This window comes from Ahaetulla prasina, chromosome 16 (assembly GCF_028640845.1).
Source record: "Ahaetulla prasina isolate Xishuangbanna chromosome 16, ASM2864084v1, whole genome shotgun sequence".
Taxonomy (NCBI): Eukaryota; Metazoa; Chordata; class Lepidosauria; order Squamata; family Colubridae; genus Ahaetulla; species Ahaetulla prasina.
Window position 1 is genome coordinate 7,116,749 of NC_080554.1, and position 22,750 is coordinate 7,139,498.

The following is a 22,750-nucleotide window of genomic DNA, read 5'->3' on the forward strand; positions in this document are numbered from 1 at the left end:
GGAGGCCGGAAACAGGCCTTCCTGAACTTCCGGTAGCCCCGTGTTTCGTTCTGGCCTGAGCCACCGCATGTGCCCTGCATTTAGGTAAAGGTAAAGGTTCCCCTCGCACATACGTGCTAGTCGTTGCTGACTCTAGGGGGCAGTGCTCATCTCCGTTTCAAAGCCGAAGAGCCAGCGCTGTCCGAAGATGTCTCCGTGGTCTTGTGGCCGGCATGACTCAACGCCAAAGGCGCACGGAACGGAAAGGTGGTCCCTATTTTTTCTACTTGCATTTTTACATGCTTTCGAAACTGCTAGGTTGGCCCTGCACTTACCTGCATCCAAAACAGGCCACGTGGGGACTCCTGGGAGGGGTGGGGTGAGGTGGGTGAGGTGGGGTAGGGCCAGCCAAGAGTGGGATTTGGGATTTCTTTGAACTTGCACAGAATCTTAGCTAGAGGTTCTCCCGAACCAGGGGTGAAATCCACCGGGTTCTGACAGGTTCTGGAGAACCGGTAGCGGAAATTTGGAGCAGTTTGGAGAACCGGCAAATACCACCTCTGGCTGGCCCCAGAGTGGGGAGGGAATGGAGATTTTGCAATATCTTTCTCCCAGGAGTGGGGTGGGAATGGAGATTTTGCAGTATCCTTCCCCTGCCACGCCCACCAAGCCACACGATGCCCACCAAGCCACATCCACAGAACAGATAGTTAAAAAAAATTGGATTTCACCACTGCCCCGAACCCCTGCGAACCCCCAGCAGTCTATCCCTCCATATTTGCCTTAAACGTTTCTCTGGTTGAATTTAAGCAGCCCATCCCTGGTCATAGCATAACACCAAAATTCTCCAAGAAAACAGCAGGGATGAGTCCAGGCAGCTGCCAGGATTCAAGACTGCTTCAGACACAGAAGAGGAAACCAAATCTGAAAAGAGATTTTTTTTTTCCAGATTTGAGATCCCCTTGTTTTGGATTTGCCGCCTCTCGTATTGCTTTTCTTTAATATAAAATCACGGTCTTCGTTGCCAGTCGGCTCTGAAGCGCAGTCTGGAAGACGTGGGCCTTGTCGTCGAGATAGCTATCCTGCCAACTTGGGAAAACCAACTGAACGATTCTCTGGAAGAAACTTCACTGTTGCCAGAGACAAAGAAGAGGGGCGGCAAGAATTTCATGGCCCGCCGAGAATTCCTCCCTCTCGTCCCGGATGGAACACCAGAGGTAGGAATTCTTTCTTTTTCTTCCCTTCCTTCCTTGGCTTGGAAAGCCAGCAAAATGATTGTTATCAGAATCAGAATCGAGCTGGAAAGGACCTCGGAGGTCTTCTAGTCCAGGGGTCTCCAACCTCGGTCCCTTTAAGACTTGTGGACTTCAACTCCCAGAGTTCCTCAGCCAGCTTTGCTTTGAAGTCCATAAGTCTTAAAGAGACCAAGGCTGGAGACCCCTGCTCAAGCAAGAAACCCCATACCATTCAAGACAAATGGTTGCCCAGTCTCTTCTTAAAAACATCCAGTGATGGAGCACCCGCAACTTCTAGAGGCAAGCCGTTCCACCGGCTCCACCAGTAGTCCTTAACTGAGCCCCACATTTCTGTGGTTAAGTGAGTTACGTCCCATTTTACAACTTTTCTCGCCACTGTTGTTTAGTCACATGGTGTCGTGTCCCACTCCTCCTCTGACGGCCGGGTCTGGGAAGTCTGTATCCAGCGTGGCCACGAAGCCTCTGCAGCTTTGTCAAATTCCTGTCAGAGTTCTCAGGGCAGGCAGGAATCCAAGGTGTGACTTCAGCAACCAGATGAGACTTTGCCTGACTCAAGGAATGCCAAAAAGCAGATCCTTTATATAGGCCATGGGGTGTGGCTCCATGACTCAGCACTTATCCAGGCCTGCCCCTCCCTTCCTTTTGCTGACGTCGCCTCTCCATTCTCCGGAAGCGGGGATCCGTCCACTGTGACTTTCTGTCCTCCTGATCTGCTGCCGCAATTCTAGCACGCAGCTGACTTCGTGCTCACACACGGAGGGAGGTTTGTTTGCTCAGTCTGTCCGGGCATGGTGCCAGGGCTGGGGGCTGGAGGCATGCCAGGCCATTCTTCTTCACTATCAGTCTCTGGCTCAGATAGCAGGAGATGGGAGGGGTCCGGCTGAGGAGAGGAGGGCGGGCGAGGCACAACACATGGTTATTAAGTGAATCTGGCTTCCCCATTGACTTTGCGGGTCAGAAGGTCGCCAAAGTGGATCACGTGACACCCCCCCTCCCCCAGGGACACTGCGACCATCGTTAATAGGAGCCGGTTGCCGTGCATCTGAATGCTGATCACGTGACTGCAACGGTTGTAAGTGTGAAAAACGTTCCTAAGTCCCTGTTGTAAGTCGAGGACTACCTGTATAGCACTGGCCAAAATTATTGGAAACCTTTTGGGAAAAGTGTATTTTTGAGGTTTGATGGTTAATAACACCACTTTTTAGGGTGAGTTTCAAGATAATCCTATTCCACTGCTGGAATGGCTTGGGAATAGCCCAGACCTTCACCCAATTGAAAATCGATGCAGCCGACTAAAGAAACTTATTTGTCAGAAACGACCCAGCAATAAAACCCAGTTAATAGAAGCCATCCTTCAATCTTGGTCTCACATGATAACAGACTGCAGAACTAAAAGACTCGGTTCGCTCCATGGGAAAATGTTGTAAGGCTGTAATTCATGCTTAAGGTTACCCAACTAAGCATTAACTGACATGGGGGAATCATTTTTGTACATCTCGCTTTTTCTACGGTGATAATTTTTGTATATCTCATTTTTTTCTACGTTTTTCACTTTTCCTCTTTATACCGTAACTGCTATTCTAGTAGCAAATCCTTCCTAAAAGCGATTGCATTACATTCTTGATTAAATTATCTTTCCATCGATATATAATTTTATGGCACTGCTAAAATAAAGAGTGGTGTTATTAGTTAGTTTTAGAAAAGGTTTCCACAATTTTGGCCACGGCTGTATATATGTGCTACGGCACACAATCCTCCATTTCCGTGATACAACAGCCTGCAGTGCTCAAGCTGTGCTTCACGGATGCCTTGAGATTCATTGTGGAGAGGGAAGTTTCCAGAGAAAGCATGTGACATATTGCTCAAGAGTTTTGCAATAGCAATTGTTTTGAAAACGCCTTAGCCACAAAGGATATCTGCGTGACTCAGCTGGAATCCCCTGCAAGTCAACCCTTGTTTTGAACTTGCCTTTTGTTTTATATGACTTCAGACCTGCCCTCGATCCCCGAGGAGTGTGACTGATGCACAATGTGGAGCCTTTTAACAGATTTAACAGATTATCAGAGTTGGAAGGTCTTCCAGTCCAATCCCCACCCCCCACCCCACAGCCAAGCAGGACACCCTACACCAATGGCTCTCAACCTTTATAGTGCTGCGACCCCTTTAATACAATTCCCCACGATGTGGCGACCCCAACCGCAGAAGGGGGGAAAAAGCGGCAAACTGTTTTTTTTTTAATTTATCGCGCCTGAAGCCGTAGTGGGTAGCGATCTGAACTGCTTGCGATTGCCTTGAGGATGGAGGCATTAAAGCGGAGACTCCTCCCCTATTAAGTTTATGGCGCCTGAAGCCAGATTAGGCTAGCGATTGGGAGTGATTGCAGCTGGCTTGAGAGGGAGACATCAGAGCAAAGATTTCTCTCTTTTTTAATTCATCATCGCACCTGAAGCCGAATTTGGCTAGCGATTTGAAGAGCCTGCAGCTGGCTTGTGGAGTCAACTGTTGGAGCGCGATTCTTCGACTCGCAAGTATACTTCCCATATTTCTGATGGTCTTAGGCGACCCCTGGCAAATCGTCATTTGACCCCCAATGGGGTCGCGACCCACAGGTTGAGAACCTCTGCCCTACACCATTTCTGAGAGATGGCAATCCGGTCTCTTCTTGAAGGCTTCCAGGGATGAAGCTCCCACAACTTCTGAAGGCAACTTCTGTTCCATGGGTTGATTGCTCTCCTGGTCAGAAAATGTCTCATTTCCAGGTTGAATCTCTCCTTGTTCTGTTTCCATCCATTATTCCTTGTCTGGCCTTCAAGGACCTTGGAAAATAGCTTGACCCCTTTCGTCCTCTCTGTGGCAGACCCTCAAATATTAGAAGATGGCTATCATGTCTCCCCGGTCCTTCACTAGTTTAGCCATGCCCAGTTTTTGCGACTGTTCATCATATATTTTAGACTCCAGTCCCCTAATCATTTTTGTTGATCTTCTCTGCACTTTTTCTAGAGTCTCAACATATTTTTATAGTGTCTTTCTGTCTGTCTGTCTGTCTGTCTGTCTGTCTGTCTGTCTGTCTATCTATCTATCTATCTATCTATCTATCTATCTATCTATCTATCTATCTATCTATCAATCTATATCATCTATCATCTAGCTCTATTTACCTATTATCCTCTCTCTTTCTCTCTCTCCATCTTATCTATCTATCTATCTATCTATCTATCTATCTATCTATCTATCTATCTATCATCTATCTATCTATCTATTATCTATTATCAATTATCAATTATCTATCTATCTATCTATATCTATCTATCTATCTATCTATCTATCTATCTATCTATCTATCTATCTATCTATCATCAATCTAGCAATCTAGCAACTTATCTATTATCTATCATCAATCTATATCATCTATAATCTAGCTCTATTTACCTATCTATTATCCTATCTATCTATCTATCTATCTATCTATCTATCTATCTATCTATCTATCTATTTATTTATTTATCTCCCAAAGGACTCAGATCGATCTATCTATCTATCTATCTATCTATCTATCTATCTATCTATCTATCTATCTATCTATCTAATGAGAAGAGTAATAAAACCTATGTCCAGTATGAACTACAAAACCTAAGCTACATAAACTAATGTGATTAAAAATAATAAGAAGGAAAAAACAACAACAAGAAACCTGGATAAAATTCCAGGCAGGCAAGGAATTAGCTGGGACCGAAAGGACAATGGAAGAAAAATTCTTGACTTTAAGTTGGACTTTGGGTTGTGTACAAGAATGGGCCTTTCTTTAATTTGTGGCTTGTTGGGTTGAGGGTGAGTTTTTTCTCGTGAGAAACTCACGTTCAGCCTCCAGGGTTTTCTGATGGACCAGAATAGACTTCCTCCGTTAATAGTGACTTCTTGTCTTGTTTCAGACTATGGCCCAACAGCTCTTGACCGTTTTCAGCAGCTATTACGTCAGGCTGTTAGTCAGTGGTCAGCTTCCAGAAGTCCCTGCAGGGCAGCACAAAACTATCAGCCACAAGCCTTGTCTCTGCCAGTTTGTAAAGACGAGACTGCTGGGGAAAGAATTCTCCAGATCCCAAGAAAGGTGGACATTCTGTTAGCAACCAAGGCTCTCAATCGTCAAAGACTGAAGAACCAGAAGTCCGAGGGAATGAAGAACGGTTTGCATTGTTCTCCATACAAAAGAATCAGGCCTAAAAGTTTTTTGGTTTTTTTTTTTTGGAAATGTCTGCGCCTTGTTCTGAAGAGAGAGACTACATTATATTATATGGATCAGGATCTGCCTCTGAGTGATAAGAAGGGTTTTTGTCACGTGATATATTGTTTCGCTGGTCTCTGGGTTGGATTTTCATGCATTGTTGGCTGCCCAGAGTCGTGACAACGAGTTGGCAGCCATATCAAGGAAAGGAAAGAAGGAAAGGAAAGGAAAGGAAAGGAAAGGAAAGGAAAGGAAAGGAAAGGAAAGGAAAGGAAAGGAAAGGAAGAGAGAGAGAAAGAAAGAAAGAAAGAAAGAAAGAAAGAAAGAAAGAAAGAAAGAAAGAAAGAAAAGGGAAAGAAAGGAAGAATGAAGGAAAGAAAGAAAAAGAAGGAAGGAAGGAAGAGGAGAGAAGGAGAGAAAGAAAAGGAGAAAAAGAAGGAAGGGAGAGAGAAGGAAAGAAAGAAGGAAAGAAAGAAAGAAAAGAAGGAAGGAAGGAAGGAAAGAAAGAAAGTAGAAAGAGAAGGAAAGAAGAAGGAAGAAAGTAGAAAGAGAAAGAAGGAAGGAAGAGAAAGAAAGAGAGAGAAGGAAAGGAAGAAAGAGAAAGAAAGGAAAAGAGAAGGAAGGAAGGAAGAAAAGGAAGGAAGGAAGGGAAAGAAAGAAAGAAAGAAAGAAAGAAAAAGAAAGAAAGAAAGAAAGAAAGAAGAATTCCCCCAGGAATTAAGAATTATCTAGCTGGATTCTGGAAACTCAATGTTATGGCTGTTCTGAGCTCAACTCCCCTTCCTTAAAAGACACGTGGAGTGATTCATGGCCAGTGAATCAGATTCCAGGGAAGAGCGAATTCCTTGATTGTATTGTATTCCCACTTGTTTCCCCTAAATATGCAAAGTCATCCTTTCTCACTGTGTCCAGTAGCTCCCACCCCAACCTCCGTGATGATCAAGAATCATGCAAGTTCTGAGGGATTTACTCCTTTCTATATAAGGCAAAAGGGGATGCGGTGGCTCAGGGGCTAAGACAGCTGAGCTTGTCGTTCGAATCCCTAGCGCTGCCGCGTAACGGGGTGAGCTCCCGTGACTTGTCCCAGTTTCTACCAACCTAGCAGTTCGAAAGCACGTAAAAAAATGCAAGTAGAAAAAATAGGGACCACCTTTGGTAGGAAGGGAACAGCGTTCCGTGCGCCTTTGGCGTTGAGTCATGCTGGCCACATGACCACGGAGACGTCTTCGGACAGCGCTGGCTCTTCGGCTTTGAAACGGAGATGAGCGGCGCCCCCTAGAGTCGGGAACGACTAACACGTATGTGCGAGGGGAACCTTTGCCTTTACCTATATAAGGCAATTTCTCAGTCCAACCCCCCCTTTTAACTACTTGTGATAGAAGGAATGGCAGAGGCAGTGGGAGGGGTAAAAATGTGTGATAGAGGGAGTCCTTTGCTTACAACCGTTCGTTTAATGGCCGTTTGAAATGACAATGGAACTGGGGGGGGGAAAAGGACGGCCGTTTTTCACCCCTATGATCAACGCAGCATCTCCATGCTCCCACGATCCAAATTCAGATGCTTGACAACTGGTTCTTATTTATGACAGTTGTAATGCTCCGGGGTCATGGGACTGCCCTTTGTTTGGCTTCTGACAAGTCAATGAGGGAAGCCGGATTCATTCAATGACCACCCGATTCACTTAACAACCGGAGCAATGGGCTTAACAACGGTGGCAAGAAAGGTCATAAAATGAGACAAAGCTCACTTAGCAGCTGTCATGCTTAGCCATGAAAATGTTCGGCTCGCTTGTGGCCGTACGTCAAGGACAAGGAAGGAAAGGAGGAAGAAAGGAAGGAAGAGGAAGAGAGGGAAAGGAAGGAAAGAAGTAAGGAAGAAAAAGGAAGAATGGAGAGAGGAAGAAAAGAAGGGTGGGAGGAAGGAAGGAAGAGAAAGAAAAGAAAGAAAGAAAAAGAAAGGAAGGAAGGAAGAGAAAGAAAAAAGAAAGAGAAAGGAAAGAAAGAAAAATAAGGAAGGAAGAGAAATAAAGAGGAAAGAAGGAAGGAAGGAAAGAAGGGAGAGAGTGGAAGGAAGGAAGAGAAAGAAAGAAAAAGAAAGGAAGGAAGGAAAGAAAGAAAGAAGAGTGGAAGGAAAGAAGAGGAAGAAAAAAAAGAAGGAAGGAAGGAAGGAAGGGAGAGAGTGGAAGGAAGGAAGAGAAAGAAAAAGAAAGGAAGGAAGGAAAGAAAGAAGGAAGAGTGGAAGGAAAGAAGAGGAAGAAAAAAAAAGAAGGAAGGAAGGAAGGAAGGAAGGAAGGAAGGAAGGAAGGAAGAAAAAGGAAGAATGGAGAGAGGAAGAAAAGAAGGGTGGGAGGAAGGAAGGAAGAGAAAGAAAAGAAAGAAAGAAAAAGGAAGGAAGGAAGGAAGAGAAAGAAAAAAAGAAAGAGAAAGGAAAGAAAGAAAAATAAGGAAGGAAGGAAGAGAAATAAAGAGGAAAGAAGGAAGGAAGAGAAAGAAAAAAAGAGAAAGGAAAGAAAAAAATAAGGAAGGAAGAGAAATAAAGAGGAAAGAAGGAAGAAAGGAAAGAAGGGAGAGAGTGGAAGGAAGGAAGAGAAAGAAAGAAAAAGGAAGGAAGGAAGGAAGGAAGGAAGGGTGTGTCACTACAGGGCTACTAAGTGACTTTACTGCAAGAGACTGATACAGCTAACCATCAAAGCTACCATATTTTATCAATGCTTTGCGTTCCACACCCCACACCTCCTCCTGGTTTTACCTAGCTGCCACCATCTCTGCTTGAAGAAATTGCGAGCCGAGTCAAGCAACTGCATTTTTATTCCACAAATTATATTTCCTTTCGATATAATTTCAAGATTTGGTCACTGCATAGGTTGGCTCTACCAGTATCCCAGACACAGGATAATCAAACACGTTCACCTCCGCTCTTAGGGGAGTTTATAAACGTGCTGTCATGAGACGTCTGCGATAGCCGAGTAAAGAAGGAGGGGAGCGTTTTATGTCTTCCCAAATGGGTGGACGAGGACCGGACGACGTCCCAGAGGATCTGCGAACGCTGCGAACGGTCTTTTTATCTGCCTCAGGTCCCCCTAGGCTGGTCCACGATGGAACTGCTGCATTTGGGGGTCTCTGCCATCCGGGATTTTCGTCATCCGCCGGCAGGGTAAGCTGCACAGGTCAAGCAAGAAAATTAAAATTTTAGGAAGGACCACAGATCACAATTGAGGAGAAATTTCCTGCCGGTGAGAACAGTTAAACCGTTGGAAAGCCTTGGCCACCAGGAACTGTGGTGATCCAATCGCAGGAGGTTTTTTTTTTTTTAAAGAACAGTAACAGAGTTGGGAGGGAGGGACCTTGGAGGTCATCTAATCCAACCCTCCTTGCTCACGCAGGAGACCTGCACTAGGGATTTGAACTGACCTTTCGGATCGACAAGCTCAGTCTCTTAGCCACCTAAGAGGTTGGGCAACTGTTTTGTCTGAAATGGTGTAGGGTAGAGGTGTCAAACTCAAGGCTTGGGGGACTGATCCAGCCCCATGGGGTACTTAAATCTGGCCTGCGGGGCCACCTTCGAAACAGCGAAAGACCGGCTTGTGGTGCCTCTGCCAGGGAAAATGGAGCTTGGGAGGAACGCAGGCGGCCCTGTGGAGCTTCGCCTTCCCTGGCAGAGGGTTGCAGGAGGCCGTGGCAGCTAAAAATGGAGCTCGGACTGCCACAGGTGCCCCCCCCGACACGAGTGACATAGAGCTGGCCACACCCACTTCAGCCCCCCAAGGTCAAAATACAACCCTGATGGTGGCCCTCAATGAAATTGAATTTGACACCCGTGGTATAGGGATTCCTGTCTGAACTGAGAGTTGGACTAGAACGGGGTCACCAGCCTTTCAGACCTCAGGGACCACTGAATTCATAATTTTAAATCCCGTGGACCACTAATATGATCCACCTAATGACCAGCTGGATGGGCGTGGCTAGGTGGTCATGTGACCGGGTGGGCGTGGCCAACTCAATGTCACTCACATCAAGGGGCGCCCCGCTGGCCTCGACTTGCCCTTCCCCACCCCAGCTACTCCTCGCCTCTTCACCTGGGCTCCTTAGGGCCCCGACAAGAAGCAGTTGCTGGAACTAAGCGGCCACCATGAGAAAGAGTTTGCAAAACAGCTAACTCAGTTCAAATTGGATCTGGCCGAGAAGGAGGCTCAGCAGAAGCACCTCACTGAGGACTAGGAGCATAGGCTTTCCAAGCAGAGGGAAGACGTGAGGGAGTGCAAGGCCAGGTACCGGCGCCTGGAGGCTCAGCGGGCTGAGATGGTCAGCTGGTTCCAGGCCATGATGCAATCCCATGATGCTCTTCGCCACCAGCGGTGCTTCCCTCCAGCCTTCGTCCAAAGCCCCACACCAAGAGGCTGAAGCAGACCCCACGTCGGAATTTCTGCCCCCCTCCGACCCACACAAAAAGACCCCGAAAGGAGAGACTCTCTGCAGCAACACAAACGTTCATTGCACTTATCCAGCCCAGGGGCCGTAGTTTGAGGACCCCTGGGCTGGATATAAAAAATGCAAATAATTTTCCTGTGGACCACCAAAATTTTCTTACGGACCACCAGTGGTCCACGGACCACCAGTTGGTGACCGCTGGACTAGAAGACCTCCAACTCTGTTCTTCTGTCATTCTGCACTCTGTTATTCTGTTATTCTATAAATGTTATTCTGTTATTCTGTATCCTGTTATTCTGCATTCTGTTATTCTGTATTTTGTTATTCTGTTATTCTATAAATGTCATTCTATCATTCTGTCACTCTGTATTTTGTTATTCTGTTATTCTGTATTTTGTTATTCTGTTATTCTGTATTCTGTTTTCTGTATTCTGTTATTCTGTATTCTGTTATTCTGTATCCTGTTATTCTGTATTTTGTTATTTTGTTATTCTGCACTTATCCTGTATTTAGTTATCCTGTATTCTGTCATTCTGAACTCTGTTATTCTGTTTTTCTGTCATTCTGTGATTCTGTTAGAGGTTGATTAGCTGGAGGGAAATGTCATAAAAATAACAAGACATTTGTACTGTTTTGGGTCCATGGCACTTCCACGCTCTACTTCTTTGTCCCTTAATCCCTTCTTCAATTTCCATTATTGTCCTCCCTCTATGTTGTGATACCTTCCTCCTCCTTCACTTTTTCATTTGTGGTTTTCAAACATAAACCGGGGTCTCCTGTCTTAAGCAAGGGGTTGGAGTAGAAGACCTCTGAGGTTCCCTTCCAGCCCCTAGGATTCTCTATTTTAAGTGGGGGTGTTTTTTTTTTCCATTTGTCTTTCAAAAAGTGCTCATCACCCTTTTGCTATTACCAGCAACATGAGTGGATATACTTTGCTCCACTCGGTTCGGTTTAATGAATTGTGTTTTGACGTTTCCTTGCTGCTTCTGCGAAATAATGGATTTGATGGGGATAATTTTAAAAAAAATGCCATTATTGAGTTTGTCTCTTCTGTGAACTAATCTGGAGCGGGTGGTTTTTTTTGTTTTGTTTTCTTTCTTCCCATTCTTCCTCGTTGTTGTTACATTTACGTGTTAGTTTTTCATTTTGGAAAATGTGACTTTGGAGAGCAATAGGCGCTAACTGGCTGGTTAAACTTCCTCTTTTCTTTTAGATTCTGAGAAAATGTCCGCGTGAGAAACGACTGTTGTTTTTATTATGCTCCGCTAATATGGCCTTGGTTATAATTTTTTTCCTTTCTTGACCACTCAGGAAGAGTGGAGAGAGGGGGGGGAGGGAGGGAGAGAGAAATAATGATAATAAATTTTGTAATAAATTATGACAATGTGGCAACTGAAAACAGAACTGTTATTTGTCAAGAGAAGGAAGGAAGAAATGCATTTTCATAGAGACTTGCATCAAGTTTCATTACAGAATTTCCCAACAATGTTCTATGAATGATTCAGTTTCCTTTCCTTTCCTTTCCTTTCCTTTCCTTTCCTTTCCTTTCCTTTCCTTTCCTTTCCTTTCCTTTCCTTTCCTTTCCTTTCCTTTCCTTTCCTCCCTCACTCTTTCCTTTCCTTCCCTTCCCTTCCCTTCCCTTCCCTTTTCCCTTCCCTTTCCTAACTCAAAGCTGTCCATGAATGTTCTGTCTTGCTGTGGGCAGTTCCTTCGACAACCTACCTCCTTCTCAGCTTCTCTCATGTAATGGTTTTGTTTGTGTGCGCGTGCTTTTGAGTCATTTTTCACGACTAGCAACTGCTAGTGACTTGTCCCTACAGTTGTCTTGGCAAGTTTTGAGATGTGTTATCCCCTTGATACTTCAGGGAGTCTATAGTGTTTAATGGTGAAGGAAAAGAAAGAAAGGAAGAAGGAAGGGAGGAAGGGAGGGAGTGGGGAAGGAAGGAAATGGGATGAGAAAGGGAGGGAGGGAGAGAAGGATGGAAGGAAGGAAGGAGGGAGGGAGGGAGGGAAGTTGAGATGAGAAAGGGAGAGAGGGATCGAGGGAAGGAAGGAGATGAGATAAGAAAGGAGGGAGGGAAGGAAAGAGGGAGGGAGCGAAGGAAGATGAGATGAGAAAGGGAGGGAGGGAGGGATGCAGGGAAGGAAGGAAGGAGGGAGGGAAGGAAGGAGATGAGATGAGAAAGGGAGGGAGGGATGCAGGGAAGGGAGGAAGGAGGGAGGGAAGGAAGGAGATGAGATGAGAAAGGGAGGGAGGGAGGGAGGGAGGGAGGGAAGGAAGGAGGAAGGAAAGGAAGGAGATGAGATGAGATGAGAAAGGGAGGGAGGGATGAAGGGAAGGGAGGAAGGAGGGAGGGAAGGAAGGAGATGAGATGGGAAAGGGAGGGAGGGAGGGAGGGAAGAAAGGAGGGAGGAAAGGAAGGAGATGAGATGAGAAAGTGAGGGAGGGATGCAGGGAAGGAAGGAAGGAGGGAGGAAAGGAAGGAGATGAGGTGAGAAAGGGAGGGAAGGAAGGAGGGAGGAAAGGAAGGAGATGAGATGAGAAAGGGAGGGAAGGAGGGAGGGAGGGAAGGAAGGAAGGAAGGGGTATTTTTTATAAAACTGGAGGACTCATTTGCCCAGCCTTGACTGTCTACCATTTTATTCCCATCCCCAGCAGAGATTTCCCACTTTCTCTTACCTTTTTCTTGATTGAAGGATTCTAGTTTCTCCTTATCATCGTTACAGCAGAAGCAACAGCAGGATCTGACTTTTTCTGCCACATAGCTGCAGGCTAGAAGCAACAGAGAGAGAGAGAGAGAGAGAGAGAGAGAAAAGTAAGGAAGAATACGTAGCAACCCCCAGTTTCCTCTCACTCTGAACAAACCCAGATGTAAAGGTTTTGTCGATCACGACATGTCAGGAAAGTCTAGAACTTTCTGCTAGTGGTAGAATGATGAAATCTATAAATTCCACAACTACTTTGATATCTCTGGGTGGGTGGGAGGGGGAGCAGAGAGCTAACCAACAGATCATTTCTCCACGCTGAAAAAAATAATAATAGAAATATTTTCTGATCAAATACAGATAGCCCTCGATTTAGAACCACAACAGAGTCCCAGATTTCCTTTGCCGAGCGAGACCTTTGTTGAGAGTGAGTTTCGCCTCATTTGGTGACCTTCCTTGCCACGGGTTCTTAAGCGAATCATCGCAGCGGTTAAGTCAGCCACGCGGTTGCTAAGTGAATCCGGTTTCCCCGTTGACTTTGCTCGTCAGGACACGGCAACTGTCACAAATATGACCCTGAGGAGGCTGCAACGGTCGTAAATGTGAAAAATGATCCTAAGCCGCTTTTTTTCAGTGCCTTTGTAAGTTTGAATGGTCACTAAATGAACAAATGAACGGTTGGATAGCCATTTGTCTGAGATGGTGTAGGGTTTCCTGCCTGGGCAGGGGGTTGGACTGGAAGACCTCCAAGGTCCCTTCCAACTCTGTTATTATGTTATGTTAACGACAGTGAGGACTTCCTGTACTTCGATCTAATCCGAGAACTCCTGTATTTGCTGAACTCGCGGAAAAAGCGAACAATCTTGCAAATCAACCTTTGAACCTTTATATCTCGGATTGTGGCCATGGCGTGTGCAGCTGGTGACAATTAATGTTGAAAAGATTTCCTGGTTGCCGGCTACCTGAGAAAGGGTTGGTTTAAAGATTTAAAACCAGCTTTGTGTTAGGATCCCTCAGATTCCTGAACTTCGCAGTAGCAGCGCAGCCCACGATACTATGTAGGAGAAGCGTGGCCAAAAATAGCTCTGGAGCAAGACCGATTAGCAGTGTAAATACTTCTATGTTTATGCGTGTGACAGAGGGATGGGGTGGGATGGAAGGCACAACATAATCCTAGGCTTGGAACAACCCATCAACTCCCACCTGTTGCTCTGTAGAGGAAACTGAATTAAAGTATTATTATTTTTTTAATCCAATCCTGGCCAGCCAAAAAGATTTAATCCCCAGCCTTAGTGGCTCAGTGGCTAAGATGCTGAGCTTGTCGATCGAAAGGTCGGCAGTTCGGCGGTTCGAATCCCTAGTGCCACGTAACGGAGTGAGCTCCCGTGACTTGTCCCAACTTCTGCCAACCTAGCAGTTCGAAAGCACATAAAAAATGCAAGTAGAAAAAATAGGGACCACCTTTGGTGGGAAGGGAACAGCGTTCCGTGTGCCTTCGGCATTGAGTCATGCCGGCCACATGACCATGGAGACGTCTCCGGACAGCGCTGGCTCTTCGGCTTTGAAACAGAGATGAGCACCGCCCCCTAGAGTCGGGAATGACTAGCACATACCCTTTACCTTTTACTTTAGTTTCAGGAAAACTTAGAACTAAAAACTTTTCTCCTTAGAACTGAAACTTAGCTTTAGGCAGCTCTTGACTTTACTTACCCCTGGCGATAACTCAGGCCATATTTTCTTTAAGGTGGAAGAAGGGTTTCCCCCAATCTTCCCAATTCTTCCTCCTTCGCCGACTGTGTCCCCTTCTCCTCTCTTCTCCTCTTCGTAGCCTCCTCCACCTTTACGCGCCGAGGATCGACTTCAGCTGATTTCCTCTCGCGAACAATAATAATAAAAGAAAAAAAAAGTTGTGCAAACTTCCCTCTGGGGCGTTGCTCAGAAACTGGGTCACGTGGATGTCACAGTGGCAACCAGGCAGAGCTGTTTTGTGACTCAGGGACAGTTGTGGTGTGGGCTTGAAAGTAAGGCGAGGAGGGGAAACGGATCAGATTTCTCTGAGCATCAAGTAGGCAGGGACGTTCGAAGTCCCAAAAGCTGTTAAAAAAACAGGTGCTTGTTTTTTTTGTTCTGCATCTCCCGAGGGGCTAAATGTTCCTGCTGCGGTCTTCAACAACAAACGCACCAACATTTCAAACCTTGTTTGTTGACTCAGCAGCTGGAGGTTCCCTTCCTATCCTATATGTGGGCACAGGGGTGAAATGTAAAATTTGTTACTACTGGTTCTGTGGGTGTGGCTTGGTGTGTGTGTGGGGGGTAATGTGACTGGGTGGGCGTGGCCAGCTTTTTTTTTTTAACTTTTAAAAGCATTTTTTCTACAACCTTTTTGGCCAAAGAGCTTGTAGAAAAAAATGCTTTTAAAAGGTTCTGACGATCCCAGCGGAGTTGCCTGATCTCCAGAACCTTTTAAAAGATTTTTTTTATACAACCTCTTTGGCCGAAGAGGTTGTAGAAAAAAATGCTTTTAAAAGGCTCTGACGATCCCAGCTGAGCCGTGCGAATATCAGAGGCTTTTTTTTAAAAAAAACTTTTAAAAGCATTTTTTCGGCTGAAGAAAAAAATGCTTTTAAAAGTAGTAAAAAAAAAAAAACCTCTGATGATCGCGTGGCTTAGTTGGGCATGTGGGGGGGGGAGCAGGGAGCATTTTCTCCGAACCACTCACCGCTATCGCTACAATCTGAACCAGGAGTATTTCACTCCTGGGTGGGCTTCAACAATGTTAGCAAGGGGTTCTCTGCCCGGTTGCTGGGTGGGCGTGGCCATGGTGGACGTGGCCTAGTCGGCCTCCTGCCCCAGGGTGGGAGTCGGAGGGCGTTTTTGCCCTCCCAGGGCTCCAGAGGCTTTCCTTGAGCCTCTGGGAAGGCGAAAATAGCCTCCCCAGGCTCCGGAGGCTCTCTGGAGGCTGGAAACAGACCCGTTTCCAGCCTTCCTGAGCTTCCAGTAGGCCTGTTTTTCGCCCTCCCCAAGCCTCTGTGTGTGCCCTGCACTTAACCTGCATCCAAAACGGGCTGCATGGGAACTCCTGGGAGGGGTGGGGTGGGTTGGGCTGGGCCAGTCAGGAGTGGGATTTGGGGGTTCTCCGAACTGCACAGAATCTTAGCTAGAGGTTCTCCCAAACCCCTGCGAACCCCCAGCAGCCCACCCCTGGTTTTATCCTCCTTCTCAGTTATGAAGCCAGGTTGAATGCTGGACATTTCTATGGGGGCGATGCAGAAAGTTTTTAAAATTTTTATTTGGGTCTATTCAAAAAGGATGGAATCGACTATTGGAAGCAGTTTTCTGATCTTCCGAGCGGTTGTCCTAGAAAAACGTAGGTAGACTTATTCTCCAAAGCCTCAGTGGGCAGGACACGAAGTAATGGGAGGGAGACCCAACCTGGAATTAAAGGAAGAATTTCCTGATTGCGAGAACATTAATCAATAGAATGGCTTGCCTCCAGAAGTTGTAGGTGCTCTTATCAATGGAGGTTTTCAAGAAGAAGTTGGACAACCATTTGTCTGAAATGGTATAGGGATTCCTGCCTGAGTAGAAGGGCTGGACTAGAAGACCTCCAAGGTCCCTTCCAACTCTATTCTGGGCAAGAAGTAATGGGTGGAAGATCGTCAGAGATCCAGTCTAGAATTAAAGATAAATTTCCTGACAGAATAATTTATCTACGGAATGGCTTCCCTCCAGAAGTTGTAGGTGCTCCATCAATGAAGAGGTTGGACAACCATTTGTCCAGGGTGGTATAAAGTCTCCTGCTTTGGGCAGAGGCTTGGACTAAAAGATTTCCAAGGTTCCTTCTAACCAGAGGTAGGTTTCAGCTGCTTCCGACCGGTTCCCAAGAACCGGTAGTAGAAATTTTGAGTAGTCCGGAGAACCGGTAAATACCACCTCTGACTGGTTCCGCCTCCAATCTATTCGCTGCCTCCCAGTCTCCCAGCTGACCAGCTAGATACAGTGGTTCTCAACCTTTATAGTGCTGCGACCCCTTTAATACAATTCCTCACGATGTGGCAACCCCCAACCGTAAAATTATTTTCGTTTTGAATTTATCGCGCCTGAAGCCGTATTGGCTAGCGATCTGAACTGCTTGCGATTGCCTTGAGGACGGAGGCATTAAAGCGGAGACTCCTCCCCTATTAAGTTTATGGCGCCTGAAGCCAGATTAGGCTAGCGATTGGGAGTGATTGCAGCTGGCTTGAGAGGGAGACATCAAAGCAAAGATTTCTCTCTTTTTTAATTGATCGCGCCTGAAGCCGAATTCAGCTAGCGATTTGAAGAGCCTGCAGCTGGCTTGTGGAGTCAACCATTGGAGTGCGATTCTTCAACTCGCAAGTATACTTCCCATATTTCCGATGATCTTAGGTGACCCCTGGCAAATCATCATTCGACTCCCAAAGGGGTCCCGACCCACAGGTTGAGAACCGCTGGGCTAGAAGGAAAAAACTAGCGCTCGCTTTTCAGCCAGGAGATCGCTTGACCAAGAAGAGAAAAATAAATAAAAAAGATACCGTCGCTTTAAATTGACATGCCAAGAAGCAGCTGCTGGAAGGAGGTTTTTTACTTGCAGAAGCATAGCGACATTCAGCAGTTCATTTCTGGGTCAGCTGAACAACAAACTGGATAAGAGGAAGGATTCTTATATGGTTCTCTGTTTTTGAAGTTTTGGGGTTTGTGCAACATGGGCTTTGTGTTTCTAAAAAGGTTTGGGCAATTTCTATTGTGAAATATCCTGTCTTGAATGAGTTTTCTGCCTGCTTGTACATGGAGCCGAACTTCCTGCTTCCACTTTGTATTATCTCTAAGCACCGGTAGCTGTGTTCTTCTTACAAAGTTTCCTTTATACAGCTGGCAAGAATGTGGAATGAGCCTCAGGCAGATTCCTTCATTAGCAGCTTGATTTTTCCTTGCTTTTCTGGGAGCCTTTTCTTATGAGTAATATTTTATTTGGGGAAATGAAAAGAGGGGGAGTTTGATTCCTTCCCAGAGCAGGTTAGTGGGGTGGGGAGGGAATGGGGATTTTGAAGTAATCTTCCCCTGGAGTGGGGAGGGAATGGGGATTTTGCAGTATCCTTCCCCTGCCACGCCCACCAAGCCACACCCACCAAGCCATGCCATGCCCATCAAGCCACACCCACAGAACCGGTAATAAAACATAAAAACCCACCACTGATTCTAACCCTATGATTCTATGAGTCTGTGATTTTATTCTCCATGGTTCCTGAGAGTAGGACGAGAACCAATGAGTATACTAAAAGGTAAACGGAAAGAGACGCAAACTCAAAAATAAGGAAGAATTTCCTGACTGTGACAGCTAAGAAATCACGGTCCAGTTGATCTCCTGGATTTGTGAGGTTTCCTGTTCTGAACCCCCCATCTCAGTCCGGGATGCATGAGAAATGACTCAATTAGCCGGCAATTGAGTCCACGGCAGCTATCAGCTCTGGCAGCAACCCAGCGAGCGTCTGCCAAGGTTTTTTCTTTCTTGATGCCGGCGTGTCAACCAGGAAGTCAGGAATAAACAGCACATCAGCTCAAGTTCTCTCTAGGCTGTTTGATTTGTTCGTCACGAAGCAGTATAGCAGCCCCTCCTGCTTTTATACCCTGTGGGGTGTGGCTCCGTGACTCAGCACTTTCTAGGCCTGCCCTACCCCTGCTTCTGTTGTTCCCGCCTCTCTTGTCTACGAAACCTGGGATCTAACCAGGACTGATTGTCCTCAGCTGGGTCTGGAAGCGTTTCCTGGGCGGGGGAGATACAGGAGACAGAGGCCTCGTCACCTCTTCCACCTGGCCTGCCTCTGGCTCCTGGAACTGAGCCAGGGAAGCCGGCCCTGCAGAAGGGAGCCCTGACGGCCCTTCCCCCTCACTCTCTGAGTCACTCTCTGGCAGGGGGCCAGGCCCGGGGGCGAGGGCTGGAGCCACAACATTTCCATCACTGGAGGGTTTCAAGAAAAGGTTGGGCAGCTATTTGTCTGGGATGATCTGAGGAATCTGGGTTGGACTAGGAGACCTTCAGGGTCCCCTCCAACCCTGCAATTCTATTGGGAAGCTCGTGGGGAATTCAACATAAGCCTGAGAGTTGGAGCTCACAAGACAGCCTACAAACAGAATGAAGGGTTCTGTCGTGAAAGGTGAAGTAAAGGGCCAATAGAATAGAATAGAATTTTTTATTGGCCAAGTGTGATTGGACACACAAGGAATTTGTCTTGGTGCATATGCTCTCAGTGTGCATAAAAGAAAAGATACGTTCATCAAGGTACAACATTTACAACACAATTGATGGTCAATATATCAATATAAATCATAAGGATTGCCAGCAACAAAGTTACAGTCATACAGTCATAAGTGGAAAGAGATTGGTGATGGGAACGATGAGAAGATTAATAGTAGTGCAGATTCAGTAAATAGTTTGACAGTGTTGAATGTCAAACACTGTAAGGTCTACAAGCCATCTTACAAGCCAATGTAAGGTCTACAAGCCATCTTATAAGAAGAATGGGGGGGGTGGTCAACCTATTCTCCAAAGCACCTGAAGGCAGCACTTGTCTTGCCGTTTAGCGCTTTGGAAAATAGCTTGTGGCATCCAAAGAAATGAAATGGAGCATCAGGATACTTGTTGGGAAGAACCCATTCTGAGAAGGAGGAAGGATCAAGGGCAGAGCTAGCCTGGAGTTGCTGCACAACTGAACAAGGTCCGGGACGCCAGCCACCCTCTCTAAATTCCCCGGAGCCTTATCTAATTATTCCCAAGGGTAAGCTGCTAGACCGGGGAGATTCCTGTATTATAGGCGGAACACAATAAAGTAGTTCGCTCAAAAGCCCGCACTTTGGGTTGTTTGTGCCTGACAATAATCCTTTTTTTAAAATTATTTTTTATTCTATTTTATTTTTCTTTTCCCAGTCTGAAAGTGTTAGGGACTAGAGGGCCGGTCGGCAATTTTGTCTGGACACAGCATTTGCCGACACATCCAGTGGGTTGTGTGTTCCCAGTAAAGAATGAGGAATGTCTGGGTGCAAACCACACACAATAAATCTACTATACCGCTGAGTTCCCACTTTCTACTAACTATGACTTGCTCCTTTTCCACCCTCGCAAAGTCTATTTGCTTTGCTCCTGGGCTGTCCTTTGGGCTGGAAAATTGTAGAGAAAACTCTCTCTCTCACTCTGTCTCCCCCTCTCTCTTTCTCCCTCCCTCCCTCCCTCCCTCCCTCCCTGTCTTTCTTTCTTTCTCTCTCTTTCTCTCTCTCTTTCTCTTCCCCCTCTCTTTCTTTCTCTCTCTCCCTCTCTCTTTCTCTCTGTCTCTTTCTCTCCCTTGCTCTTTCTCTCCCTCCCTCTCCCTCGCTGTCTTTCTCTTTCTGTCTTTCTTTCTCTCTCTTTCTTCCTCTCTCTCTTCCTCTGTTTTTCTTTCTTTCTCTCCCACTCTCTCCCTCTCTCTCTCTCTCTCCCTCTCTCTCTTTCTCTCTCTCCCTCCCTCTCTTTCTCTCTCTTTCTCTCCCTTCGTTTCTCTCTCCCACTCTTTTTCTCTCTCTCTTTCTCTCTCTCTCTCGCTCCCTCTCTCCCTCTCTCTGCTTCTCTCCTCCCCTCCCTCTCTTTCTCTCTTTCCCTCTCCTCTCCCTCTTCTCTTCCTCCCTCCCTTCCTCTCTCTCTCTCTCTCCCCTTTGTCAATTTTCACTAAAATAGGAAATAAAGTATAAACGATCCGCGCTCTCATCCCAGATCTCATCTGCCACCGAATTGCTGTTGTGAATTTGCTTCTTCAGAGCGCTGTCTCCAGAGAAGTTTGTTTATGGCAGGCAGCCTTTGCTGCACTCCTGGGGAAAATTTGGCATCAAAGAGCTGTCGTGCAGATTTGCACAAATGTGCCTTGAGATTGTTATCCACGGCCTGCCCCTACCTGGAAAACACGTCAAGGAGGGCATGTTTGAAGAGTCAAGAATATAACGGGAGAAAAACAGGGACAGAAATAGGCCCTTTACGAAAATTGCCTTTCATAAAACTCACCACCGCCTTGTGTTGCTGAGTCCTGCATATTTCTTCGTTCAGAGTTCTATAGAATTCATGGATCACTGTTTTTAAACACCAGGTGGTTCTCCCTTTGTTTTAAATACAAAGGGAGACTTTGACGTCACACACCAATGCTTACGTTTTGACATTTTTAAAATCTTGAATAGTCTCATAATATGTTATTCATCAGTCTACTGAGGGGTCCTTGGTGTTCTCTGAGCTTTGATTGTTTTCTTGCAGATGTTTCATGACCAAATGAAGAGACATGATCAGTGCTAGAAGGGAGAGGGGTTTGTGGAAAGGAGGAGGAGGGGGGAGGAAGAGGAGGGGGAGTGAGGAGGAGGAGGAGGAAGAGGAAGAGAACTATGGCATCCTTGGTGCTCTCTGGGCTTGGTTTCTTTTTTGCACCTTTTTTAGGTGTTTGGTATCAGTGCTAGATTAAACATTACCTAGTTTGGTAATGAAATGCCTGCAAGAAATCAACCAAGCTCACAGAGTACCAAGCAGAGGTGGGTTTGCCATTGAATTCACTATTGAAGTATGATTGCAAGATATTATTATATGATATTATAATATTTCAGTTTCAGCAGGTTCTGACCAGTTCTGGAGAACCGGTAGCAGAAATTTTGAGTAGTTCGTAGAATTGGTAAATACCAACTCTGGCTGCCCCCCACCCCCCAATCTATTCTCTGCCTCTTGAGTCCCAGCTGATCGGATGGAAATGGGGATTTTACAGTATCCTTCCCCTGGAGTGGGATGGAAAGGGAGATTTTACAGTATCCTTCCCCTGGAGTGGGAAGGGAATGGAGATTTTACAGTATCCTTCCCCTGGAGTGGGGAGGGAATGGAGATTTTACAGTATCCTTCCCTTGGAGTTGGGAGGGAATGGAGATTTTACAGTATCCTTCCCTTGGAGTGGGGAGGGAATGGAGATTTTACAGTATCCTTCCCCTGGAGTGGGGAGGGAATGGAGATTTTACAGTATCCTTCCCCTGGAGTAGGGAGGGAATGGAGATTTTACAGTATCTTTCCCCTGGAGTGGGGAGGGAATGGAGATTTTACAGTATCTTTCCCCTGGAGTGGGGAGGGAATGGAGATTTTACAGTATCCTTCCCCTGGAGTGGGGAGGGAATGGAGATTTTACAGTATCCTTCCCCTGGAGTGGGGAGGAAATGGAGATTTTACAGTATCCTTCCCCTGGAGTGGGGAGGGAATGGAGATTTTACAGTATCCTTCCCTTGGAGTGGGGAGGGAATGGAGATTTTACAGTATCCTTCCCCTGGAGTGGGGAGGGAATGGAGATTTTACAGTATCCTTCCCCTGGAGTGGGGAGGGAATGGAGATTTTATAGTATCCTTTCCCTGCCATGCCCACCAAGCCACACCACAGAACCACTAGTAAAAATATATGACTCCCACCACTGGTACCAAAGACTTCACAATTCGACCCCAAGCTACAAATATTCTCGTCTGTAGGTCATCAAGTCTCTAAGTTCTTCAATTAAAGATCTATTATTGTGTCTTAATTTAGAACAAAAAAAATTCCTTTCCTCTCACCCTCTTATATATCCTACAGCAATTTGAATATTCAAGTGGAATGCTTCTGAATGGCAAAATGGAAGACAGGGTAGATGTCCACCATATACTCTGAATCATGGAAAGTACGATCCCAATCCATGCATTTTTTTCTGGACACACAACAAAGTCACATCGCAAAAATTCCTTACCAGTGTTGGAAGAAATATCCATCTGGGTTCAGTTCCAAGTGGGGACAAAGACACTGGAAACATGGAGGCTGCTTGGAAAGATGGTTTAATGGTGGTCAGGATCACATGGCTTGAGATCCTGAACAGAAAAGGGCTGAGATCCTGTGTGCTCCCTGGCTTTATGCTTTTTCTGAGCTTTGAACTTTCTGGGGCACAGGAGGAGTATCCTGATTGGTTGTCAAACTCCCAGGTGGTCTAGGGGTCTTAGTTAACATTGTAGGTTGTCCCTCAAGCTTGCCTAAGCCTTGCCATGTGGTGAGTTTCTGTTCTATTGTGTTGCAAATGATGGGGGGATTGAGTGAGCTTGGTTGAGGCTTTAATGGCCCATTGACAAAGGTGGGGGGGGGGAGT

At 46.1% G+C, this 22,750-nt stretch overlaps 1 protein-coding gene and 2 long non-coding RNA genes across 5 annotated transcripts in view; 2 read left to right on the forward strand and 1 right to left on the reverse strand.

Moving 5' to 3' along the window:
- Positions 1–22,750, forward strand: part of TMEM268 (transmembrane protein 268) — a 50,794-nt gene that overhangs the window by 14,415 nt on the left and 13,629 nt on the right. The window contains exons 9-10 of one of the 3 annotated variants that reach the window (XM_058159715.1): positions 1,008–1,196; positions 5,165–5,751. In XM_058159715.1, coding sequence (XP_058015698.1) covers positions 1,008–1,196; positions 5,165–5,356 — 381 coding nt within the window. In that variant the 3' untranslated portion in view covers positions 5,357–5,751. Of the gene's footprint in view, positions 1–1,007; positions 1,197–5,164; positions 5,758–22,750 lie in introns of those variants that run through there. The other 2 variants (XM_058159717.1, XM_058159718.1) reach the window with 2 other exon arrangements.
- Positions 5,996–8,071, forward strand: LOC131186283 (uncharacterized). The gene is made up of 2 exons (XR_009152333.1): positions 5,996–7,576; positions 7,681–8,071. It is a non-coding gene; the product is annotated as an uncharacterized LOC131186283 (long non-coding RNA).
- Positions 8,244–14,586, reverse strand: LOC131186281 (uncharacterized). Its single transcript, XR_009152330.1, has 3 exons — positions 14,298–14,586; positions 12,562–12,654; positions 8,244–8,612 (listed from the first exon to the last, which is right to left on the reverse strand). It is a non-coding gene; the product is annotated as an uncharacterized LOC131186281 (long non-coding RNA).